The 25,215-nt window shown below is 42.1% G+C and overlaps 1 protein-coding gene across 24 annotated transcripts in view; it reads right to left on the bottom strand.

The window, feature by feature from the left end:
- The window catches only part of Anks1b (ankyrin repeat and sterile alpha motif domain containing 1B), a 1,082,674-nt gene that overhangs the window by 70,581 nt on the left and 986,878 nt on the right, over positions 1 to 25,215 (bottom strand). For 20 of the 24 annotated variants that reach the window (XM_031349133.1, XM_031349134.1, XM_031349136.1 and 17 more), the window contains 2 exons: positions 8,675 to 8,782; positions 6,428 to 6,607 (listed from right to left, as the gene is read on the bottom strand). In XM_031349133.1, the coding sequence (XP_031204993.1) occupies positions 6,428 to 6,607; positions 8,675 to 8,782 (288 nt within the window). The remainder of the gene's footprint in view (positions 1 to 6,427; positions 6,608 to 8,674; positions 8,783 to 25,215) is intronic. The other 4 variants (XM_031349138.1, XM_031349140.1, XM_031349155.1 and 1 more) reach the window with 2 other exon arrangements.

Here is a 25,215-nt window from a genome sequence, read left to right as displayed (position 1 = left end):
TGGTGTGTGTCTTTGAGAGCAAGCTGCTCAATGTCAGTAAGCCTGAGGCACTATGAAAACCACAAGGTCAGTTCCACTGAACCAGGGTTTTCAAATATTGTCCTATTTCGCTATTCTGTTGAAAATAGAATCTTTTCTATTGACTTAAAAGGAAGAAAAAAGGTTTTAATTTCTCCAGAAAAATAATTGGAGGAATTTAGGTCTGACTAAAGCCTGTCAGGACAAACTTCAGGCATCCCATTTGCTTCTTTGATGAACTTGCTGAGAACAAAAGACTCCAGGTGTATAATACAAGGGACAAACCTCAAAAGACGACTCTCCCTTTTTTCCCCTGATTATGTAAAGACCAATATGGGGATACAGAAGACACTAACCCCATGAGCATCTCTAAGCCCCAAGTTGTCGGAGCTGAAAAAGGGCATATTTTGAGAAGAGGCAATGGATTGACTAAAGAAAGCGCCCAGCAGTTCAGGTTTAAGTCTGAGTCTGAAAGCACTGCTTTCTCCTGGTGCTTCGTGTGAGGCCTTCAGCAGCAGGGGTGGTCAGTCTGGCTTCTTGGCTCATGGAGTGTGTCAGCATCTCAAACTGTCTTGGAAGCTGAGGTGTCAGCTTGTCAACTTGACAAGCTGTGAGGCAGGAAGCTCTTGATGTCAGAGAGTTCATTCTCAGCCTTCTTGATTACACATTATCGGCCTGTGCTTCAATAGGAGGGGGTTCCATGGTTTCCTAATGCTACAACCCTTTAACACAGCTCCTTATGTTGTGGTGACCCCGAACCATAAAATTATTTTTGTTGCTACTTCATAACTGTAACTTTGCGACTGTTAGGAATCGTAATATAAATACCTGATGTGCAAGATAGCTGATATGTGACCCCTGTTAAAGAATTGTTCAACCCCAAAAGGGTTGTGACCCACAGGTTGAGAACCACTGCTCTAGACTATAGAAGAAAAATTTGAAACCATGGACAGGAAAAAAATCTTCATATTTAGGAGTGCTCTGATGAAAATCTAAAAACAAATAGCTAACCAATGGACATTAGAAAGTATCTGATGTTATACAGTAATAAAAACTGTTTCTTCCAACATAGCTATTATTTTCTGAAGGCTCATACTATAAACTTCAAAAAATGCTGAGCACTGGATATAACATCTAGGAAAAAAACAGTCTTTTCTCTCAGGAGAAAAAGGGTAGTTTAAATAAATTATAAGCTTTCGTCTCTTTTAGAAAAAGGTAAGTGTTGGGGGGACATCTGTACTTCTCTAGTTAGTTTATGTACTGCTCCAGTGCCATGCCTGTCTGCCTGCCACCATGTTCCCTGCCATGATGGTCATCAGCTAACCATCTGACCTGTAAGTCCCAAATAATCTCTTTCTTCTATAAATTGCCTTGTCACAGCAATAAAAAGTAACTAAGATATCTACATATTGATCTATGTATCGATCTATGTATCTATCTATCATCTTCTATCTATACATCTATGTATGTGTGTGTATGTATGTATGTATGTATCTATCATGTACCTACCTCCCTACCTATCTATATATCTATTCATCCATCCATCCATCCATCCATCCATCCATCCATCCATCCACTATGTGTGCATCTATCCAGCCTTAATACGTTTGCACACATTATTGGATACATACAAGCCCAAGTAGCAGGCATTTGTTCACATCTTAAAGCCAAGTAAATTAAAGTTCAGAAATACAAAATGGCTTGGTCCAAGTTGCATAGGCAGAAAGAAATCAACTCAGAACCCCAACTGAAGAAACTACGAAGAAAACAGCTTCCCGATTTGAAGAAACACCCGGGCAAGAATTTCTGCGTAGAGAGTATATTCCACACCCTAGCACAAAGCTTTCTGTAGACATGCGAGGACATAGTGGTGCTGAGATGCAAAGGGTCTCTGCTCTATCTGCTATAAACCTTGTCACTTTTTACCTAACAGGCTTTCTGACGGCAGCCATGAGCTGATCCATGAAGTTTCCTCTAAGTTGCTGGTGATGCTTCTCCTGTTACCTGCAACTACATATATGTGACCTATTGCTGCACATGGAAAACTGCTTTTTGTTGAACTGTCATCAAACTGTTTTATAGGACTGGGCCTCAGGGGGTATTGGGGAAGAAGGCAGGAGCCACGGTAAGCTGCTATTTACTTACAAGGATGGGCTGTTTAGAGGATTTAATAAGAGAAATGTACAGCAACACTCAGTAGGGACCAGAGGGGAAGGTGGCAGCAGGGCCCCCACATGAATGCCTCTATTTCCTTCCCTTTAATAATATTGAATGAATGAAGACAGTAAAACTAATACATATAAAGTACTTTCAAATGAGGAAGTGGTCGATCTAGTTATAGATATTAAGTAATTCTTTGTAGATCAAGAAATATTAGGCTTTCAGCTGAATTAACTTTCTAATGAATTAGAAACCATTTAGAAAAGGCCTTTACAGTGCCTAATATATGCTCTGGGCAACACTGTGGGACTTTGTTTTATTTTCATAACAACAAGAGCAGTCAAAACACAAAGCATTTCATACTGTGAGTTTTCCTTGGTAACATCTAAGCTTATATTGGTATGAAAGAACGTGTGTCTCTTTTACTGTTTAGAGCTGATCTTTATTTATGAAGACATAGGCACTATTTTATTGTTCCTATGAATTTCTGCGAAGGGAAGTCTTCTATAAATGGCCACCGCATTTCAGCTTGTGGGGACTCTGCTCTTTTCTTCCTGAGTCCAGAGACCATGCCTCCTGAACACCATAAGCCCAGACTCCTCCTTGCCTCATTTCAAAAGTACACTGACTTCCCCAAAGTGTCATTCGAGAAAACTTCTACATGTTGCAATCAGGCCTTAAATAGTGGGGATATTTTCCTCCATCTGGTGTATAGCCCACATTACACTCACTGTCTCGTCTCCACAGAAACTAGAACATAATGCTGTTCTGCCTTGTGCAGGATGCACATCAGCAGTGTGCGGGGCACCTTCTTTATGCTGTGAAGAGATACAACAGATGCTAAGATATCCTGGGAATTTAAAGGCACCATTCACATTGAGGTGTAATTATGTAAGTGTGAGCACAACATTTATTTATTAGGGGTAGAGAAATGGAGACCTGTTTAGTAACTTCCGGGCTAATGAGCTCAGTTTAGAAGCCTAGACTGGAGAAACCACATTTCAGCACGGCAGGAAGACCATTGTCTAGATGTGCCTGCATCATTACACTCACGTTTCAAAGTGTTATTGGTGTTGGAGTCAATTCTGCCTATCACATCAATGCCAGAATAGTGCTTATGTTGGAATACAACCAAACAGCAATCATGGTATTTGCAAAGCATCTGTATTTCAAGACAGGTATTATTTATTTACTTATTTATATTCTCTGTCTGTCTGTCTCTGTCTCTGTCTCTGTCTCTCCCTCTCTTTCTCTCTCTCTCTCTCTCTCTCTCTCTCTTTGTGTGTGTGTGTGTATGCGTATGCAGGTGTGTGTGCATGCCTGAGAGTGCAGTACACATGTGGAGGTTAGAGGACAGGTTGATTTGGTTTTCTCTGTCTATATGAAAGCTCCAGGGATGAAGCTCAAATTATCAGGCTTGTTGGTGAGTGCTCTTACCCATGATGCCACCTAGTTGGCCCAAGACAGGTATTGTTCATATTGTTTTACACTAGAAACAAAGAATTAAATACTACCCTAGCATTACATTTTCAATATCTACCAGCAGACAAAGTTAACAAGTAGAATGCATATTATACTGATCTCAATTCAAGTTTTGACTCAGCTTCTTTCACTTAAGTAAAGTATAATTTTCTGGGCAGGTTTTTGAGAAGGCAGAAGTCCCAAGAATGACTGCAGCCACTTAGAACTTAAAAGGGTTTTGGCCTTGGGCCGGTATTCCAAATTCCCTGTAGAGGTGAACTGGAAGATGTAGGAGGGTTTGTAAGCATGAGACCCTGTCCTGGGGGGATCTCCTACCAATTGTGTCCCCCTTCTTTAGCAGGAAAGAAAATGAGCACAGGGGTGAACTTCACTATTTTATGGGAAATAGAAAGGGATTAACCTACATTATTTATTGTAAGCTCTTGGGAGAAACCCTTGGGGAAGGGGGGCTAGAACCACACTGCTGGCTGAGATAATGCTTGCTTACAGGGATTTTAGCTGCTAGTTCCAGTCCTTAGAAACCCAAGTGGATTAGCTCAGTATATAAAAGCAGGGGAAGATAGGATCCAGGGCAAGTATTTCAGACTGTCTACAAAAGCAAATGACGCCGGTTCCAAATGGGGACAATTAAGAAAAACAACAAATCAGCAACTGAGTGGCTGACTGTAATTGAAGTCAGATAAATCGGACTATTCAAGCAACAGAATCACCAAGTGCTCATATTTTGAAGGGTTAAAGTTTTGGAAGGGCAACATCTTAAGCAGCTCCATACAGTCACCGCTCCGTGGTCTTGGTCCTTGCTAACCCATTCTCACAAAACGAATTCAAAGACCCAAATGAATACAACCTAGAGAACTGCAATCCCGGAATCTCTTCTTATTGATCAGATTCCGGTTGGTGCTGTCTTCGATTTTCTCTGCAGCTAAAGTGTGATATTGAACTGCAGGATTCCAGAAGGCTTCTAATAAGCTCTGGGCTGCTGATGGAGCCCATCTCTATCAGTCATTTGATCACTGTTAGTTGGACCCGAGAGGTAAATAAGTCTGTTCTCGGCCTCCCTACCACAGCCCTTCACCCCACTGATCTCACTCTGCTCTCTGCTTTATGGGTTTCCCTCACCTCACCAGATAAAGGTTCATTCAATTTTCTCAAGGCAAGACAAGTACTAGAGAGGAATGCATTTCAGGATGAAGTGATGGGAAAAAGATGTGAGCTATCAAATGTACTAGCCCTGCTTGGGATTCAGAAGGAGCAACTAAGAGAACGATTTTGCCTCATTACTTTGAGTATCCTCACATAGGCAGAAGAATAATTAATTCCTCGTTGAAAAGACTCTGCTCTATGTGGAGAAATTTCGCAAACGATAGGTAGCTGAGACAGATAGTTCTTTTGGTTGCTGAAAGTGACTCAGTCAGTAAATAGTTAATGCTCATGAAAGACCTATCCTGCCTTACTCAGAAGTCCAAAGATGACTAAATTTTAATGACTATGTAAAGACCACATGGTTCAAGGTTGAAAGCCATGTCTCTGAGATGTTGTCATTCGATAAATTGAACCATGTAGGTGATCCACAAGTATTAATCTACAAATACTAAGAGCTGGAAATGAAAGAGCAGCTTGGGGAGGTGCCTGGATCCTCCAGATTTAAAAGAGCCTCAGTTGAAACATTAAACAGATTTAAAGGTAATATCCAATCCCCAAAATAGGAAAAGTATCCTTTCCCCCCCATCCCAATATTCCATCCCGCTTAACAAAAAAACAAACATAAGTCCCAACACTGCCCCTGAGAACAACTTAGTACTGAGACAGAGTAAAGCAGGCCCTCTCTTAGTACCAGCATTGTACACAGTTAGTCATGGTTTCTAGAACATTCTCTTCACATATTTCTTCCTTGAGTTAAAATGCAGAGTGTTTACCAAAGACTTTCAAAACCATAATCTCTCACACACACAAAAAATTAACAACTAAGGCAAAACAGTTATAGTCAAATTTTCACCTTTGAGTTCTGAGCTAATGTGTGGGAGGCAGGAGGCGTTGTCTCAGCATTTCTCAGCATTTCAGGCTGAGCTGACAATGGGGAAGCAAAGAGCCATGGATATACTGTATCTCTGCATGGAGGGACCAAGCTACAGAAACAGCTGCCCCATCTGACACCACCATGTGTCACTCACTGTTCAGCTACGGCTGACTCAAGTTTCTGAGACTGGGGACAGAGTAGAGTGAACATTTGTACCATGGAGGGAAAACTGGACGAACACAGTTCTCTTTTCAAATATTTGTGTTAGGCAGCATTGTTATTTCTACTTGTTCAAGGCAATAATGTGGGGTAATGTAACTACTCACACTAGGGTAACTGGAGGTAAACTTGGAAGGAAATGACCTCACATATCGCTTATCTTTTCCCCCCAAACTTCTGCTCTGTCATCCACCCAATCTGCATTGAAAACCTAGAGTTTCATATTCATTTTTGTTGTGACTTGATTCTGAGCCAGTTTTATTAATTTCCAAAAAAGACTTTATGAGTGCAGTGAGGCCAGATAATCCACTGAGAATGAGTTTCAATGGGATACACAAGTATCCATCTCCTAGAGGGGGCTGGTCCAAGCTAGTTCAAGAGAGCACAGAATGCAGCACGTTTTATAAGATGGTAACTTCCCACTGAGGCATGGACGGGTAGGCGTCCTTCGTGAGCTGCTCTTCAGTATCTGAAGGCATTACCTGCTGCAGGCGAAAGGCAAACATATCACAGAGGCTTCGAACACCTTACCTGAGCCATCTGCCTCTCCAGCTTTGATCGGGGAATATCATCAAAGTAGTTTTCATTTCTTCTCCTCCTTGCATCGCCCTGCATGATAATGTGAGGAACGTCTAGGGAGCCACCAGTGGTGTAAGTGCTTTGGCTAAGTGATGGAGACAACTGAGGAGGAGTGTGATTACCACTGGGTTCCTGAATGGAAATACATCATGAAATAAATACCATGCTCTTTGTGGCTAGCCTTTGGTTTCAAAAATTGTGAAATACGAAACACAACAAGCTATGGGGTGGGGCGGGGTGGGGTGGGAGTGGTTCTCACTCATCCGCTGGGATTGGCTAACATTGCACTGCTTAATCCTGTTAATGGTGTGATTAAGTCAATGATTTCAGGTCAAAGTATTTAAAGAATTATCAGGTGTCTTTAAAACAAAACAAAACAAAACAAAAAACAAACAAAAATCCCAATACCCAGGTGGATGACCTCAGGAAGGAGGTTCATCTCAGTGGGGTACTGCAACTATCACATGTTTACCAGGGAAGGAACTGTGGGCAGCTCATCCTCACTGGGGTGGATGTGTCATTACCACAAGCTAGCATGGGACCAGATGGGTCTTGATCCTCTACCAAAGTGTGGTGGGACAATAGGGCTGGGAAGTTGGACACAGTATGGTAACATAGCATGTCACGCGACGTACAGACTGTAGAGCAATGCGTATAATGACAGAGCATGCTTATCAACAGCAAAGACAACTCTAGCTGCAAACTAGCCAGAAGTAAGGAGGGACAACAGTGGCCGAGCCTTGGTGTTCACCAGCCACAAGAGGACTGGAATCATCAGATTCTGCAGCCCATGTCTTCCCCTGACTTCCTTTGGCAGTCTTAGACCCATTTTTTTTCTTTTCTTTTTTCTTTTTTATTTTTGCTGGACTTTTCCCCATCTCTAATTTGTTATTTCTATAAGTCTTTTTTTTGGGAGTCAGGGTGAGAGGCTCAGAAGGGAAAGGCCAGAGAGCTGACTGGAAATTTCGACTCCTCTGAAGAAGCCTCTCAGAGCAATTACACTGACGGTGCTTGGAGCTCTCCTCTCCTGTCCTGTCCGTCCACAAAGTAAGAGGGAGGGGCAAGATAATAATCCCTTTCTAGCCTAATTTTTCTAATTTATTGCAGGACCCCTCTCTTAGGGAGCCATAGGTAGAAGTCTTACTTCTGCTTCCCTTATGCCCCAAACCCTGAAGTTGCCTACATGTATCCTAGCATATCCCAAACCCCTCAGTACTAAGTTTTTTCTGGCTCTTGGAGGGAGCGTCTCATTAATTCCTGCATCTCATGGTCTCTGCTTATTTTCTTTTTCAAAGCTGAATCAGACTCATCATTCTAGGAGCTTCTGTCCTGTCCTGACCCTTGCCACACAGCTTGTGGCCTGTGGTTCACTGAAGTCACCTATCAGGGCCATTTATTTCCCTAGAAGCATGTGCCCATGTTCATCATTTGTGGCTACCTTCTCTGACATTTGTGATGGGAACGTGATGCAAACAAGCGCAGAAGAAGGAGTAAGCAGAGAGCTGAGCTTGTCGAGGAGACCTTGGCTTCCCAAGGGACTTCAGAAGAGTCATGGGCTTCGCGAAAGGAAGGGAGGGCACGCTCTACTGGACTATTATCATCTTGCCAGGGAATCGGCTCTACATTTATTTTGCCCCTTCTTTCTCGCTTTTCTTTTTTGTTTTGCCTTTTACAGTTTTTCTCTAATTCTTCTACCCCCTGTTTCTAAAATATAGCTGAAGGAACAAATTGGAGTTTACTAACTAAAAATTTAGAGTCTATAGTCTTAATATTTTTGAAGTGGGTAAAATGGTCATTTCTCATCTCTCGAAAAACAGAAGACCCTGAGGTTAATTTTAAATTGATTTTTACTTAACTGTGGTCCTTGATCGATTTATTTTTCTGTGGGTTTGAGGAGTCTGACAGAAAACTCATTTCCTTTCTCTTGGGAGTGAGAAATTAGAGATGAAGGGGGGGGGCGGTCCTTAAAGGGTGGTGGTTGGTCAAACTGAATTCTTTTACAATGTTTTTCTAAATCTCTGGAGTATATGTTGAAAAACCCAAACACAATCAAAAGGGAGATTGTTTTCTATACAGATAATGCAATCGATGAAGAACCAACCGGCCTGTGTTTCCTCTTCCATGGCTTCTGCCATCTTATTGCACAACATACTTTTTGAGGAGAACAGAAGAGAGAACAATGGACATGGTGGTACTTACCCTAAGGGTGATGGACCGAGGGGGCTTCTGTGGAGGGTCGTCGTGCAGTCTATCTCCCAGGGATGCCAAGATGCGTTTCCTGTGGCCAATCAAACTGATTTTTAAAACCTGAAACAACATGTATTAAAGTTAGCTCTTTGTTTAAGATGAGAAAAAAAAAAAGAATTTGCATATGCACTACAAGACAAACAGTACAAAGAGGTGTATACAACATTAGCCCTACCCTAAGAGAGACTGGAAATCCAATCAGGGGCACACTTTGGTCTAGAGAGGTTGGCAGGAGTGACAGACAGAAAGCCTGGGTAGAGAAAGCAGAGAGGGCCCCAGAGTTCTACTTGCCACATTGGCCATGAGATCCCCTTGAAAACCACAAACCAGCTCTTACCACTGATGGTCCAAAAACATCTCTGAATTCCTAATGCTCTTAGAATAAAGAGCTCCCTCTTGACCGCATGGCTAAGCCTGGTGGAGTCTATCCCTCTCCATCCATACCTTGTGTTCCACCCCTCCATGCAGGCCTCTCATTTATACATGCCTGAGTGACTACCCCTGTATGCCTGAACACACACACACACACACACATACACACACACACACACACACACATACAGACATGCACGACTCACACACCCTCATCTTCACCTGGGGGCCTCTACACTCTCCCCCTGCCCTTACTCCCTTCCACTCTGCTCCAGCATCTGCTTGGAATGTTTGCCTGGGGACTTCCAGGTCTACACTTCTCTCTGTTGCTCAAATGTTGTCTCCTAAGGAAGAATTTCTCTTCACTGGAATTGCCATACCATAGCCCTATAATCTCTTACCCTGCCATCTTCTTTATTGTGTTTTTTTTTAAAAAAAAAACATTCTTTGAAATGACTTTTTTGTAATATTTGTGTTTATATGCACCAACCCTTCCCATATGGGCTCCCTAAGAGCAGGGCACTGGGATTCCTTTACCACTGTTATTTCTGCAATGCCCAAAGCAAACCCTTAAACAAGGTGGGGAGGGGGGAAGGGGAAGAAGAAGGAAAGGGGGAGGGGGGAGGGGAGAGACTCAATGAACAGGAAACAACCTGTACATGAGGAGGATTAAAGTAGACAAGTGAGGGTTAGAATAGGCGCTAGTATAGAATAGTATTACAGAGACATCTATGGAGGAGAAATCAAAGGAGCCCAGGTCCCCAGTCCTGTCCTTTAATGCCTGACAGCCATTCCCTTCCCCCATCCCTATCTGGAAGGGCTTCTCACCTTACAGATGAACTGTGGCTTAGTGGAGCTCAGTTACTTACCCAAGAGCCCTTGTGTGAAGACTGTGGGATCTGAATCAGGTTTGTCTGATTCTCAAGCTTGTTTTACTCAAAGGAAAATGCTGTGGAGCTATGGGCGTATCTCCAAAACACCACTTTTTAAACCAATAAATTATGACTACATTCATAAATATATTTCCCCCCTTCTGTATCCACGTGTGCCCCAGGATCCAACAGCTCTTGATGCATACCTAGTCTCTAGCTATGTAAATTAATTTTCCATTTCTATCAAGTTTCACGGAAGAGGAGCTGAAATTTATTATATATATATATATATATAATATTATATTATATAAAATATATATTACACTACCTTGAATTTTACCTACTTGGCCACCTATTGGCCATTTGGTCATTTTGCCCAAACTGTCTTGGGTTTAAGATTTTTAAAAACATTTATTTATTTATTTCATATGTGTGTGTGTGTGTATGGGCATATGGGTGCCATGTTACACATATGGAGGACAGAGGATATCTTGCCACAGTTGATTTTCTCCTTCTCATGTGGCTCCAGGGATTTGAACTCAGGATGTGAGATTTGGCAGCAAGCACCTTTACTTATCAAACCATCTTGCCCGGCCCTCATTTAGGCTTTAAATAGCTTATGTCATATTTCTCTTACATGATGAAAAACTAACCAAGCTGAGTGCCTGCATGACCTGCCCCATAGCTCCGTGTTCTTCTTAAATAAATGGGCATTCCCCCAGGCTGAGTTTGTAAGTGTGATTAGATAAACAGAACCAACCTCCTAGCAATCAGTCTACCCTCAAGCACTTATGAGGACTGCTTAAGATTTTGACAGCCATGGCTATACAGAGAAACCCTGCCTCAAAAAAAAAAAAAAAAAAAAGAAAAGAAAAGAAAAAAAAAAGATTTGTTAAAAAAACAAACAAACATGGCTGTCAGTTTGAACAGAATGCTGATTTCTGCTTGTAATGCTCTCTTTAAGATGTTCTTTTTCAGCTGGGTGGTGGTGGTGCATGCCTTTAATCCCATCACTTGGGAGGCAGAAGCAGGTGGATTTCTGAGTTTGAGGCCAGCCTGGTCTACAGAGTGAGTTCCAGGACAGCCAGGGCTACAAGGAAAAAAAAAAATGATGTTCTTTTTCAGTGCACCTGACAGAAGTCTGCTCTCTTAGATGCAGCTCAGATAGAAATATCTACATGAAACAAAGGTGCACAGTGACTGTGAAATCTTTTAATTTTGCTGTGGCAGATAGTTCAAACGCCTTTTGTCTTGGAAGAATGGTTTGGATTATTTCTCCCCAAATTCCTTATCTTCCAGTTGTCCATGCAGGTGCCCATCTGCCTGCCTTCTGCCCACTCACGTACCCTGGTGCTGTCTTCCTGCATTTCTAATAGCCACCTCGGCATTTCACTACGTGGAAGAGCACAGGGATTTTGCTGAATCCTCCTTGGAGATTATGAATATGCTAATGAAGTGTAGTTCTGTGCTCAACACTCGCAGGCAACATTACCTATCGGAGCCAGAGAAATGTCCTTATAGTCTTGCACTGTTTCATTTTCTCAGCATCAAGATCAAAGATGCCTCCATCTCAGAAAATAGAAAAGACTAATCTTTTCCAAAGATATTTTGCAAGTCTAAACAAGCTACATTTTATTTTGTTTTATTTTATGTGCGTAGGTTTTTTTTTTTTCCACCTGCATGTATATCTGTGGACTATTTGCGCACCTGGTACCCAAGGACGCCAGAAGAAGAAAATCAGATCTCTTATATTAGGTGGTTGTAAGCCACCACGTGGTTGCTGGGAATGGAATCTGAGGCCTCTGGAAGAACAGCCAGTGCTTTTAACTGCTGAGCCATCTCTCCAGCCCTTTCCTATTCCCTTTTATTCTCACCCTCTGTTACTTGGCCAAAAGCTTCTACTGGGTGTTATTCCTGCTCACCCTAAAATCCCAACTTCTTTTCTCCCCAGCAGGTGACTGGACCCAGGGCTCATGTTGCTATGTTGGGCATACCACCTAGAGCCTTCACCCGTGCTTACCAGTGTTCATGGTACTGGAAGGTACTTTGCACACTACCAGAGAGAAAGGTAATGTTAAAGAGTGTTCTTTGGGTGTCTTTAATAAAGATACTCATTTTTTTCCCCCTGAAGAACAAACAAAACCACAAGTGTTGTGATTCCACGCTTGCTTTTGGTTTCCTCTCTCAAACTCAACTTTAAGACAAGTGACCTGGGCTGGTGAGATGGCTCAGCGGGTAAGAGCACTGACTGCTCTTCCAAAGGTCCTGAGTTCAAATCCCAGCAACCACATGGTGACTCACAATCACCCGTAATGAGATCCGACACCCTCTTCTGGTGTGTCTGAAGACAGCTATGGTGTACTTATTTATAATATAATAAATCAATCTTTGGGCCAGAGCGAGCAGGGCCTGACCAGAGTGAGCAACAGTCCTAAACATCAATTCTTAACAACCAGATGTAAGCTCATAACTATCTGTACAGCTACAGTGTGTACTCATATACATAAAATAAATCAATCTTTAAAAAAAAAAAAGACAAGTGACCTGACTCCTCTGGTCTCAGTTTTCCACCAATAACACAAGGATAAATTGTTGGCAATGATGGCAAAGATCATTGGAGGGATAAAGTTGTGATGCTGGGCATGGTGGCACACACCAGTAACCTCAGTACTCAGGAGGCAAAGGCTCTTCTTTCAGGATCACTTTAGCCTGGTCTATACAGTGAATTCTAGCCTCTAGGCCAGATGAGGCTATACAGAGATAATAGACTGACCACCCACCCCATCCCCACCCAAGAGAGAGAGAGAGAGAGAGAGAGAGAGAGAGAGAGAGAGAGAGAGAGAGAGAGAGAGAGAGAGAGAGAGAGAGAGAGAGAGAGAGAGAGAGAGAGAGAGAGAGAGAGAGACAGAGACACAGAGAGACAGAGAGAGACAGAGAGACAGAGACAGAGGGGGGGAGGAGGGAGGAAGAAGAAGGAGGAGAAGGAGGAGGAGATGACAAAAGGGAGGAAGGAAGGAAGGAAGGAAGGAAGGGAGGGAGGGAGGGAGGGAGGAAGGAAGGAAGGAAGGAAGGAAGGAAGGAAGGAAGGAAGGAAGGAAGGAAGTTGTACCAAGAGCTGGCACAGTGCCTAGAGCTTTACCCCTGCTGACTAGTGTTCATGGCACTGGATGGTACTCAGCTACAAACCCTTTAATCTACAATGGTCACCTGCCTGTAAGGTACACTAATGCCATAGTGGCATAAAATTTGTGGGAGTCACCAAACAATATTTGATTGGATTTAAGGCCCACTCTATGAGATGGAACCTATCCCTGGTACTCCTCAGGTGGCCAAAAACCTAAGAATAGATAGGCCTGGGACCTAGGAGAAAACCCCAAATACTAATAAGGAACATAATAATAATATGACCTGTAATGGCATTCTGCTATGCTTAAAGATCAGTATCTTGCTCAGCTAACCTCAGAGACTCTTCCTTCTGCAGTAAATGGGAATAAATACAGAAACCAGAGAGTGAGAGATCTTGGGACACTCAGTCCTAAAAGGGATGTCTCCATCAAATCTCTCCCCTTCCGGGATCAGGGAATCTTGCAGAAGAGGAGACAGAGAGATTAAGAGACCTAGGTGGTGGAAGACACCAAGGAAACAAGGCTCTGTAAACACAGCAGGATAGTGCACAGACAAGCTCCCAGAGACTGTGGCAGCATACACATGGCCTGCACAGGTATAAGCCAGATGGGGAGACGGACACAAGCCCTCACCCCTATCAGATGCTGCCTCCAATTGATAATGGCTCACAAATGAGGTATTATTAGTCTTAGTTAATGGAATCTCACCGGGTGTACAAACTACTCTTAAGGCCAGGCCTCATACCCAGCAGTAGAGAGCTAACACAAAATGAACTCAGCGGCATTTTGGGGGTTTCTTCATCTTCTAATGCTTTCCCAGGGATTCCTCCTGCCCAGGTCTTCCGTGTATATACTATGGTTTCTGATTTTGAGTTTTAACAGGATTTCTGTGGATCTCTGCCTCTACATGTGTGTCTTGAGCTTTTTTCCTTTGGCTCTTTTTCTTCAGTTTGTTCTGGCATATTCCATTTCTTTTTTTTAAATTTATCTAATTTTATTTTATTAATATTATTAATTTTAACTTGCCTATTTGTATCCTAGTGAGAGAGGAAAAGAGAGGGAGTGGACTTGGATGAATGGGATATTGGGAAGGATCTGAGATAAGAACCCATAATCAGAATATATTGTATTAAAATTATATTTTCAATTTAAAAAAAAAAGAGCTAGCACATAGAAGATTGTACCTACACCACCTGTTTGTTCCAGTGAATGGGACCCCGAGGATGCACAGAAATCTTGACCCAGAAGTTGCAGACACAGCCATGTTCACAGAGCTAACCTAAGGAGCTGGGGCTTGCTGTGAAGAGCTTTTTGAGAGCTTGTATCGACATGACATATCTGGTAGATATGTGTCACCTCCTACAGGTCCCATTTTATAAGAACGTACACTTTTCTCAGATCCACATTGCTTGGTCTCCAGCAGGAGGTTTTCTCTACACTGCAGTTTCTGATTGCTTTCTCCATAGAACAACCAAGAAGAGACTCGGTAGACAGGCAGATAACAAATGGCTAAATACAGAACAGCCATTTATAAGAATGTATGGGTAACATTATTTTTATTTTATTTTATTTTATTTTTTAGAATTATCCCATGTCACAGAAGACACAATAACTACAATTTATCTGTGTTAGAAAGTTTGCCATGTATACTATGTATGTGCACAAATGCCTCATCTAATCCTTAAGGGAATCTAAGCATTCCCATTTTCATGATGCCAAACTTGAGACACAGAAATACTGAGTAACTTGTGGGCCATCCTGCCCACAGGTGTCAAGGCTGGAACTGTCCATCACTGCTCATTCAGTATTGGCAGTTCCCCAAGTTCTCTTCCTACTGCCCCCTTCCACACCTCTGGCCTCACCCATACTGTGATGATCCTTAAGAGGGGGCTTCTCCTATTGGGTCTCCACCATCTGAAAACATTACAACAGCCCATTTCTTTTACAAGTCTTCTAGCAGTCTTGAAACCTATGGCCTATGCAGCAAGAACATTCCAGTATTCCCTGTGAAAATACATAGATGGACCAAGGACAGAAAACCCTCGTTACTGAAGATCCAATCCAAATTAGCTAATATCAGAGTAATAGAGAAGGCAGATAGCTTTTAGCTTCAAAACTCTCAGGTTAATCAAAAAGAAATCCAGATGGCAGAGCAATTACAGACTGTTCCAAAGAAAGACTGTCAAAAGACCAAGGCAGTCTGGTCTAACTTGAGTGTGAATAGCTTTCATCTTTGTAACTGGGGCTCTGAAGTACTAGAATACTGGGCACCCACAATCTACAACCTAACTCTTCTTTTAAAGCCCAGAACAGTATTTGTGTGTTAGAGAAGAATGTCATAGCATTCTCAATACCAGTTAGGTGAATGCTATTTTGAACCTAATAAAAGGAGAAGATGAAGCAAAGGGCATATCGGGCATTTGTTTAAGATATGGAGACAATTTGGTTCAAAAATAACAACATATTAGGGGTTTTGTCACAAATCATTTGGAGGATACTAAGAAGAAACAACTTACAGAGCTTCCAAGGCTGAAAAGATTGAGCACAAATAGCTGTACTGCCAAACCACTCCTGGGGAAAAAATTACTTTCTATGTGTGTGAGAAAATGGTTCTGACTGCAGAGTAACCTGGACCCAGAGGACACAGATTAGACAGATAAGGAATCAAAGGCAGAGAAGGAAGAGATAAAGGCTCGAGTCTTATTACATGTTTTAAAGATGGTTTGCACTGTGCCTGTCACTGTGTCACTCTCATGGCCAGGACATATTTTTTTTTTTTGTTGTTGTTGTTGTTTTTTCAAGACAGGGTTTCTTTGTATAGTCCTGGCTGTCCTGGCACTCACTCTGTAGACCAGGCTGGCCTTGAACTCAGAAATCCACCTGCCTCTGCCTCCCAAATGCTGGGATTAAAGGCATGCGCCACCACCGCCCAACCAGGACATATTTTTTAAGCAACATGGGCTTCTAGGAGTTTCCTACAGTGACAATTAAAGATGTCAGCCTCAGAAACTCTGTCCTACATCTGGGCAATAGGAGAATACCTGTGCTGTATGGCAACACTATATTATTGTATAATATATTGTATTATACTTTATGTCAGGTATAAAACTCTTTATATATGAGAATTCTGCTAGCCAGCCAGTATCATGACATTCCCCTTGTACTGAATAGCATGAGAATATATGTTAAAGTAAGGCTGGAAATTGGTGCACTTAGACTTTGTCCTTTTAAAATTAATGTGGTATAAATTATACATGTTCAATTTAGTGTGGTACAAATTCAACACTTTATCTTCATTTTAAAAATTAAACAATGTTTTGATTATGATAACAGTGCTACATTCACACTGTTTATATTCTATGAAATACACTAAAAAGCAAGAATATAAGTTATCCATAAGTTACTAATGTCTAGCCGTACACACCAGGTTGCATCAAGTGTTGGCAGATACTGGAGAAGTTCAGAGAAGCCATGTTTCATAGTGGTCATGTTGAAAAGCTCACCCTTCACCTTGATAGTTTCATTTAGTATCAAAGCCATGGAACCTCTCTGTGTATGCAAGTCCAAACAGACATCCAAAGTAACTCAGTGTGCTGGGTCACAGAGGCATTTCATCTTCCTTAAATATCAAGCATTCCACATGCTTTATAATATACGTTTCCCTGACAGTTTCCATCTCCATTGTCATTTGACACGATATGGAAAAATACTAATTCAAATAGCAAGAGTGCACACGGGTCACGGGGAGAAGGCCCGTGGCAACAGTCTGTCTCCCAAGTTCTGCTGAGATAGCAATCCACTCACCACCGGCTGGACCAAGTCCTCCAGGGAAATCATAAACCTGCATCATGTTCTTCAGGATCACATCTTGTGTTTGCTGTGTTCTAGGATTCCGGTTTACTGGATAGATGTGAAGAAGAACGTGAAGCTTGAGTCCCCTAGAGTTCATGCATGCGACAGTGCTGGGTGAGTGGGCATTCCAGTTATCACCACCGTAGGCCGTGGTCTTTTTCTTTCTTTTCTGTTTTTTGGTGTTTTTGTTGTTGTTGTTTTGAGTTTTTTTCCCTGTAGTTTCAGGAAGGGAGGAAAGAGCTTCACTCTGCATTCGGGCCTTTCTTGTACATTATTTGGGTGAGTTGTCCTCTACATCCTTCCTAGATATTTCCAAACTGAAGGGAGAATAGTTCTCATGAAAGTCTATAGGACTCTATTTCTTGACTGGCCACATCCAACCAAATGCCAAGTATGCTGAAGAGGGCTGCTATGCGTAAGAGCCAAGGATGGGCTCGAAGGTAGAAGTTCAAGTGTCTTAGTCTCATGCACAGAAGTAAGGTTGAGATTAAATGTGAAAGGACCTCCTCCCCCACCTAACATTTCTCACTCAGGGAAATGTGCTTGAGCATCTCACATATCCAGAGATTCTTATTTGAACCTAAAACCATTTGGTGACTCTGACATTTTCTCTCATGACAACTCAGACTTCAATAACATACATCTGGAAGAGTGTGAGTGTGTCAGGGGGACCAAGGGACCTCTGAAGCAGAAGGTCATGACATTTGATTCTGGCTTATTTTCTTAGCTACTTGACCTTTTACACCTTGGAGGTCTGATATAAAGGGGACAATAATCATTGTATTCCACAAACATTCACTGGATGTCTGGCATATATAATCACCATGTTATATAATTTGTGAGCCACAAGGAAGGTAAATCATGCAGGTTTTTAGGACACTAAATATGAGGTGGAAAAAGTACAAAATATATGTGTGTGTAGTTATCCCTCCCCTCAGAACTATCCATCCATCCATCTATCTACCCATTCATCCATCTAAATATTTATGTCTACCTAGCCTTCCCAGTCTAAAATGGATTCAGAGGCTTGGTTAAGGATGACTAAGAAGCTGGCTTAGAGTCTTGGGAGCATTCTGCTCTGCTATAATTTCTCCTTAAGTATAACAAAATTTAAAACTTTCCTCTCTTCTCCTTAAATAACTATGGTAGCATTTTTTTTGAGTATTATCATTGTTGCTTCAGTGTGCTATTATGGATTTCTCTGGATAGATTTTAAATCAGAATGATGCCTTTCATGTCTCCAACCTTCTCTTGTTATCTCTTTGTTTCCCATATGCACACCTCTGCATGTTCCATAACATGTTTGCTTCTCTGTTTCAAGAAAATCTTGCAAAGATGAAATCAAGACCCAACTAAAACTTCCCTCACCTTGGATTATATAGACTGTGTTTCTGAACTTCCCTGGTCTGTCTGTTTTCTCTCTGTCTCTCTCTCTCTCTTACACACATAACTCTCTCTCTCTCTCTGACACACACACACACACACACACACACACACACACATCTTACCTAATCAAGTATACTATAGACTCTTGGGAATTGCATAGAGTACCCTTGTACCTTATAGCCTCGCACAGCATCTAGTACACAAGTACACCTGGACCCTAGGGTCTCAACTCTGACCCCTTTCAAGGTGGACTAGTGAAGCAGGCAAGAAAAGATTTAAAAAAATGAATAGAAAAAGAAAAGAACATCCATTATCTTATCCCTCCTTTCTTTCTACTCTCAAGAATTTCTACTCTTCTGTTTTGACACAAACAGTCGTATCGCAGGAAGAGAGACAAACCTTCCCTACCTCCCACTGTTCTAATTCTTCTTGACTTCCACTCTTTCCTCTACAAAACCTGAACTCTATTTTCCTTGTTTATTACTTTTCAAAATAATACCTATTAACACCATAAGAAAATGGCCCCCAGAATCAACTAATGAAGGCTCACAGAGGCTCACAGAGACTGAGTCAACAATCAGGGAGCCTGCATGAGTCTGACCTAGGTCCTCTGCATATATGTTATGGTTGTATAGCTTGGTGTTCTTGTGGGACTCCTAACAGTGGGAGCAGGGGGCTGTCTCTGACTCCTCCCTCTGCTTTTGGGACTCTTCCTACCCCCACCCCCACTGGGTTACCTCATGCAGCCTTAATATGAGGGGATATGCCTTGTCTTATTACAACTTGTTATGCCATGTTTGGTCGACACTCCTGGGAAGCCTACCCTTTTCTGAAGGGAGAGGAGGAGGGTGTGGATTTGGGGAAGGGGGAGGGGGAGGTGTTGGGGAAGGGACTGGGAGGATAGGAGGGAGAGGAAACTGCAGTCAGCATGAAGAATATAAGAGAAGAGTAAAATAACAGAACCTATTCAGTAGCTGCCCAATAACAGTTTGTAGGACAGATGCCCCCCAAATACAACCCCATTAACCTGTAGTAAGGAAAAGAATTCCAGACTGCACAGCTCTTAAAAGAGCAAAGGATGGTAAAGAAGAGTGAGCAAGAGTGTTGTGTTTCTGAATATATACTGGCTCAATAAACAGGAAATACTAATCATGGGGAAATGTAATAATCTTTTCATAGAAAGAGAGACCTTAATGGTATAATTGCCTCTGAGCATTTAAGGGTTCTGGAGGTACAAAGCCTTCTTTGTAATCAATGAGAATCTCAGGTTTATTTGTAAAGTGCTCTGAAATACCTCTTGATGAAGGTACCAATTTTCTGATTATATTTTACCATAAACATTGCTCTAGAAGATGGAGAAAAACCCACAGCAAACCAACCAATCAGTTTCTAATTTCCCTGTGAGTTACTTTTAAGTACAGCTTGCCGCAAGTTAGATTTTCATAGGAAAATATTGGATTGCATTGCTCAAACCCAACTGCTGGAATTATTGCAAGAAAGACTTGTTTAAAAAGAAGATGGATAATGTTGTCATGCTCCAAGCCGGAAGCTGTGTTTGGGATGCAGTGATGTTGGTGTGCTAACAGCATTTGAAAGCTGAAGCTGAACTTTTATTAATGCACAAAATGCCCTGCATCTGATGAAATAGAGAGACCATTCCTTTGCTTCAATTTGTTAAGGATGCACGATTTTTACAGCTACTTGGGGCATTTTCCAACTTGTTGAGACCAATTGTATTGCATGGTTGACTGTCTTCAGTTGAAAATAAAATTACTGTCACCAGAGTCCATTAGTATAGGTTTGCAAAGTATAAAATGAACCAAAACATACAAAATGTGAGGCTATACCCCTGCCTGCAAAGAGTGGCTTTTAAGAGAAAACTGAATTTTAAAGAGACAACCGAGGAGCAGTTTATTCAACTCTTGGCTTATGAATGTTCTTTTCAGCTGCCTCTCTTCTCATTGTTCAGTCACCTGAGTGGCATATAACACCTTTCAATGGAGGTCAGAGAGCAAAACGGAAATGAACTCAGTCCTGGGAATTCTCTTTCTCGTCAGCAGCTCTGATAAGAATTTGTTGTAGGGGATTAAAAAAAAAAACCCAACTATCTAATGCTAGATAAAATGAAGGCTCTAAAAACACATCCCTGGATTGTACTTAGCCCATGCACGACTGCATGTTAGGATTACACACCACATTTCAGCTCATATATGTTGGGGGCTTTAAAAATGTGCTTTAAGTAGATATCATCCACCTCAAAGACCCTAGGGTAATGACAGTTAAAACACTCTTATAATTTCTTCTCTTGCATCATCCCCACTATTACCTGACACTGTCCCCTATCTCCTGTAGAGTCACACAATAGCAAAAACTAGGGAACCACTAAATAGCCATGAGAATGACTGAAACTTAAAGATGGCAGACAATGCCTAGTGCTGGTAAACCGAGGAGCCTACATATTGCCAGTTGGGATATAAAGGACAACAGTTGCTTTGGGGGCAAAAAGTGTAGAAGGTTCACTCAGGAGAAATGGAAACAAGTGCACAAAGAGATTTGTAATCATCATCTAAATGACATTCATAGCAGCTTAGAACTGGAAACAGGTTCCACACCTGGTGGGATACAGTTGCCTGGTGTTGAAATGGGGGCAGCAACTGATTTCCAGTAGGCATGATAAACTTTTTGGTGATGCTCAGTGTTCTAAAACTGGACAGCTAGTGATTGGTCAGCTGAGTATGTTTACTGAAATGTACTGAAAAGTATAGTTAAAATGGATGATTTTTATGATCTGTAATTAAGTTGCTTAATAAAGCTGTTAGAGGAAAACATACCGGGAGGGCTAGAAAGATGGCTCAGCTGTTAAAGCCTAGGCTTGAAATGAGAATACAAGAAAAAAAAAAAACCACACTGGCAGAATGCATACAGTATTCAGAAAGCATAGTATAAATGAGGCTATTTCTCAAAGATATAATTCAGGCTGCTCCGGAGAGATGCCCATAATTCTAGAGTATACCACTTATCCACTGGATAAAATACAGGCTATACTGTGTTCAATGCATCTGAAGGGAATTAAGGGAACTGTGACCTACACGGCGGCTTTGTGCTAGGAACCTGTGCTGTTTAGCTGGAGGCTAATGGATGGTGAGCTTGCTTTCTGTTATATGTATACAGTAAATTGGCACTGACGGCTAACATATGGGTATATTTCTGAGGATGTTAATCCTCCAAGCCAGTGCACTTTGGTAAAAAAATGCTTATGCTCTCTCTAAGTGTGGTGGGTATATGGTTGAAGGATCCGGTGATCGCTCAGACCAACATGGGTTCTCTTTGCAGGGTTATGGGTAGTAATAATGAGATAGTCCTCCAGTCCTAGGACAGAGTAAATAGAGTCACTGTGGCTTTTTAGTCCAGAAAGAGCCATCAGGAGAAGACAGAAAACTGACTTTAAACTAATCCATCTAAACAAAGGTGTCAGGAAGTAGAGGGAGGCAATCTTAAAAGCGAACGAGAGACAGCCAGCCTGGCTCACTGACAATGTTGGGTATCCCCTCTACCATAAGGCAGGGGACTATTTTATCAGGTATCAGACTGATCCCAACCTGGTGACCCCCAGCAATTCCTTTCCTACTAAGCTCGCCATGCTAGCAAGAAGCTTCATGAAACCAGGCTTCTGAGGAACAGAAGCTAGGAAAGGGCACATTGAAGATGAGTTGTGCCAGAGGCTTTGGTCACAGTCTACAGTCCTCCTACCACATGACAGATTGGAAGGCATGGGAGGTTCTTGTTCTCTCTTCAGCCACACGAAACCGACACCCCTGAGGCATAGATTCTTCATGGAGGACAGAGCAATTAAGAACAGGTCTTGGAGTCATGGTGACTTGGGTGTGAGTCATGGCTCGTATCCTGATACTAAGAATATACGATTTTAGTTGTTTAACTTCTCTCAGCATTATCCAAGTTCATCCACAGTGAAGCTGATTAAAAAGTAGCACTTACTTCTTAGTGAAATCATGACAGAGATGCAAAGCCCTTAACACTGTGCCTGAAGAAGAAAGGGCCTTGACAGACTATAACTTCCGTTTTGATTAAGCCCAGTTTACATCAGTGGGCTCACTGATGTAAAGACACAACCAGACCACAGCAGCTTCATGGCTGGCCACGGACCCGTTCCCTGCCAACAACTCTGTATCAACAGCCACTCTCTTTTCAAAATTTCAGTGGTCTCATTAAAAATAAGTTTTGCTGAACTATGTTAATTTCATTTTTTGACAGGGTTAGTAGTATGAGGTTGACAGACCGAGGATGTCAGAGATATAGTGTCTTTGCCAACAAAGCATTTGATGAAGCCTCACATTATCTGGAAGACGATGGGCTCTGTGAGTGAAAAATCAAGTGGATTCACAGCTGGGTGTACAGCTACACCCAAGAGGTTTGATGGATGGCTCTGTCACAACTTGTAGGGGGACCGCTTATTGAATGTCACAGGGCTGTGGCCCTGGACTGTGCTTCATTCAATATTTTTTATTAATGGCATCGAAGTTAGGAACACTTATCAGATTTTTTTCCAATGACATAAAACTGTGAGGGTATTTAACACGATAATAGACGAACACAAAAGTCAAAATTCCCTCAACAGGTAGGAAAGCAGGTTCACACCAGTATAATGCAATTGAAGAGGGACATTTGTGCTCCAAAAGGAGTCACTGGGCAAGATGGAAATAGGAAGGCTTCTGCCAACAATGTAAAGAAATATCTAGTTTCCAGTTGGACACAGGAAGAGGCTTAGAGGAAAGTACAAAAGCAAGGGGTCACAGTCATAGGTGACTTTAAATGACATCTTGTTTATATCATTACTTTAGCCTGATGAGGCCACTAATTAATTATCTGACACTTGTGGAAGGGAATGGATACATTTATCCTCAGGAGCCAAGGGCTATGGCAGGTTGTTGCTGTCCAAGGTTCTGATTTTCCGAATGAGTGGTCTTCCTATTCTGCATGGTGCACAATACTGACGACATTCTCCCAGCGTTCCGTGGGGCTCAAGGGAGACAGTTTTAAAGAAATAACTAGCATTGTGCCTGCCTTCCCCCCACTCTTGTCCCCATTCTGCTCAGAAGTTGTTGCTTCCCTGAGAGACTCATGTAGCCGTAAAATGGCTGCTTTCCTCATGACTGACACTTTCTGTGTGATTATAGGAATACTACAGCCTGTTCTGAATCTTCCCAAGTTTATCCACAAATAAAACACCACAGAAATGAGTCTGTCGGTCTGTCTTTCTCTGCCTATCACATTCCTGCCCAAACAGCAGGCTTTGGCCAGGAAAAAGTAGCGGGATGCTTGAGAACAATCTGGAATCCACGTCTGTCAGTAATGAGACCTGGATAATTAAAACTTCTCAGAATGAAGGTAATTTTCTGGGGCTGCATTAATGGTGCAGGGTTGCATATTTACATGAGAAAACCTCAATTACCTTTAGATAATTAGGTAGTGTGTTAAGTAACCTGACTATAACGGTATGCACTTGGAATGCATGAAAATTTCACTTAATTCAATTATTTTATTAGTTCGTATTATGGTTTAAATGTTACTGGAGCCCTTCTTACAACCCTTTCTGAACATGCATTCCTATTTCTTCCTCTCTTGGTTAGGAGCAGCATTTTCTGGAATATCTTAAGTACTGAGCTGCATCTGAGTTGGGCCTGGGGAAAACCATTTGTCTCTGGGCCACAGTGCTGTAGCAAAGACTAGTAAGGACTGCAAAGCATCCTGGGAGACTGCCCTTGCTTTAATAAATAAACTCTCAGGAGCAGCTGGTTGTCACTGTTGCCTGTACTAAAAGCAATGGCTGACATTAGCGATATAAAATTTCAGCTTACAGAGGTTCTATGGTAATAGGCAGTCCTTGGGTGGGGGAAGGTGGCAGCCCCTCTTATTTTTCTTCCCTTCTTTGTCTAGGCATAGGCCAGCCATAATTTGCCAAGCTGGAGAATGGAATCGTTAAAAAGATGGAAAGCCACTAGCTGCTGACAGTGCTGGTTCCATCTTGGTGGGAGAGGTGCACAGCCATGGTGAATGATTGGGTGAGTGGTGGACAAGCTAAGAATCTCTGCTGTTTGCTGTCTCATTAAGTGGAGAGAAGGCATCATGGAGTAGGGAGATGGGGCTGCTTTGAAGGCTAGCACACTTCATCTGCCACCAAGGGTGACAATTGCTTCATGCTCACTCTTTAGACAAGGTCTCACTATATAGGTCTAGCTGGCCTGGAGCTTGCTGAGTAGACCAGGCTGGCCTCAGACTCAAAGATCTTCTTAGGTCCCTGAGTGCTGGGATTGAAGATATGTGCTATCACCTCAGCTTCCTTCGGGTTCTCAGTGACTCAGTGGACTTCCTTCTGGGTCTCCTTTCTGAAATGTCCTTCCTCTCTTCGTGCTCCGGGGAACCTCTACACACCTTTCAGTATTCCAAGACCAGGTTCAAACAGTACTTCTGTGAAAAATGAAACTTGTATCCATGTCCTTTGCCGCCCATCCCCTACCTGTCAGAGGTGGTACTGCTGTCGGGTGTGTCCTGGTTTCTTTTTTGAGGTTTGAACTTTCTGGAAGGCAGAAATGAGCCTTATTTACATTGTAGTCCTACTATTAACCATAGTAGAACGCTGCTTATAACCAAACCATACAAAACCAACGGACTCTCAAAACAGCAGAACTTTTGAGTCACTGAATCATATTAGTCATGTTCTGTGAAAAAATATGTAGAGCACAGCTGCACATAATTAATTTGCATGGCTTGGTGAATTTGAGCATAAAGAGGTCTTGGTGAAATCAGCACCACGGGCAATGATGTAAACATATTTCAATGCCTCCCAAAGTTTTCCCCCAACTCGTTA

This window comes from Mastomys coucha, unplaced genomic scaffold, assembly GCF_008632895.1.
Source record: "Mastomys coucha isolate ucsf_1 unplaced genomic scaffold, UCSF_Mcou_1 pScaffold4, whole genome shotgun sequence".
Taxonomy (NCBI): Eukaryota; Metazoa; Chordata; class Mammalia; order Rodentia; family Muridae; genus Mastomys; species Mastomys coucha.
This window is presented reverse-complemented; position numbering and strand designations above follow the sequence as displayed.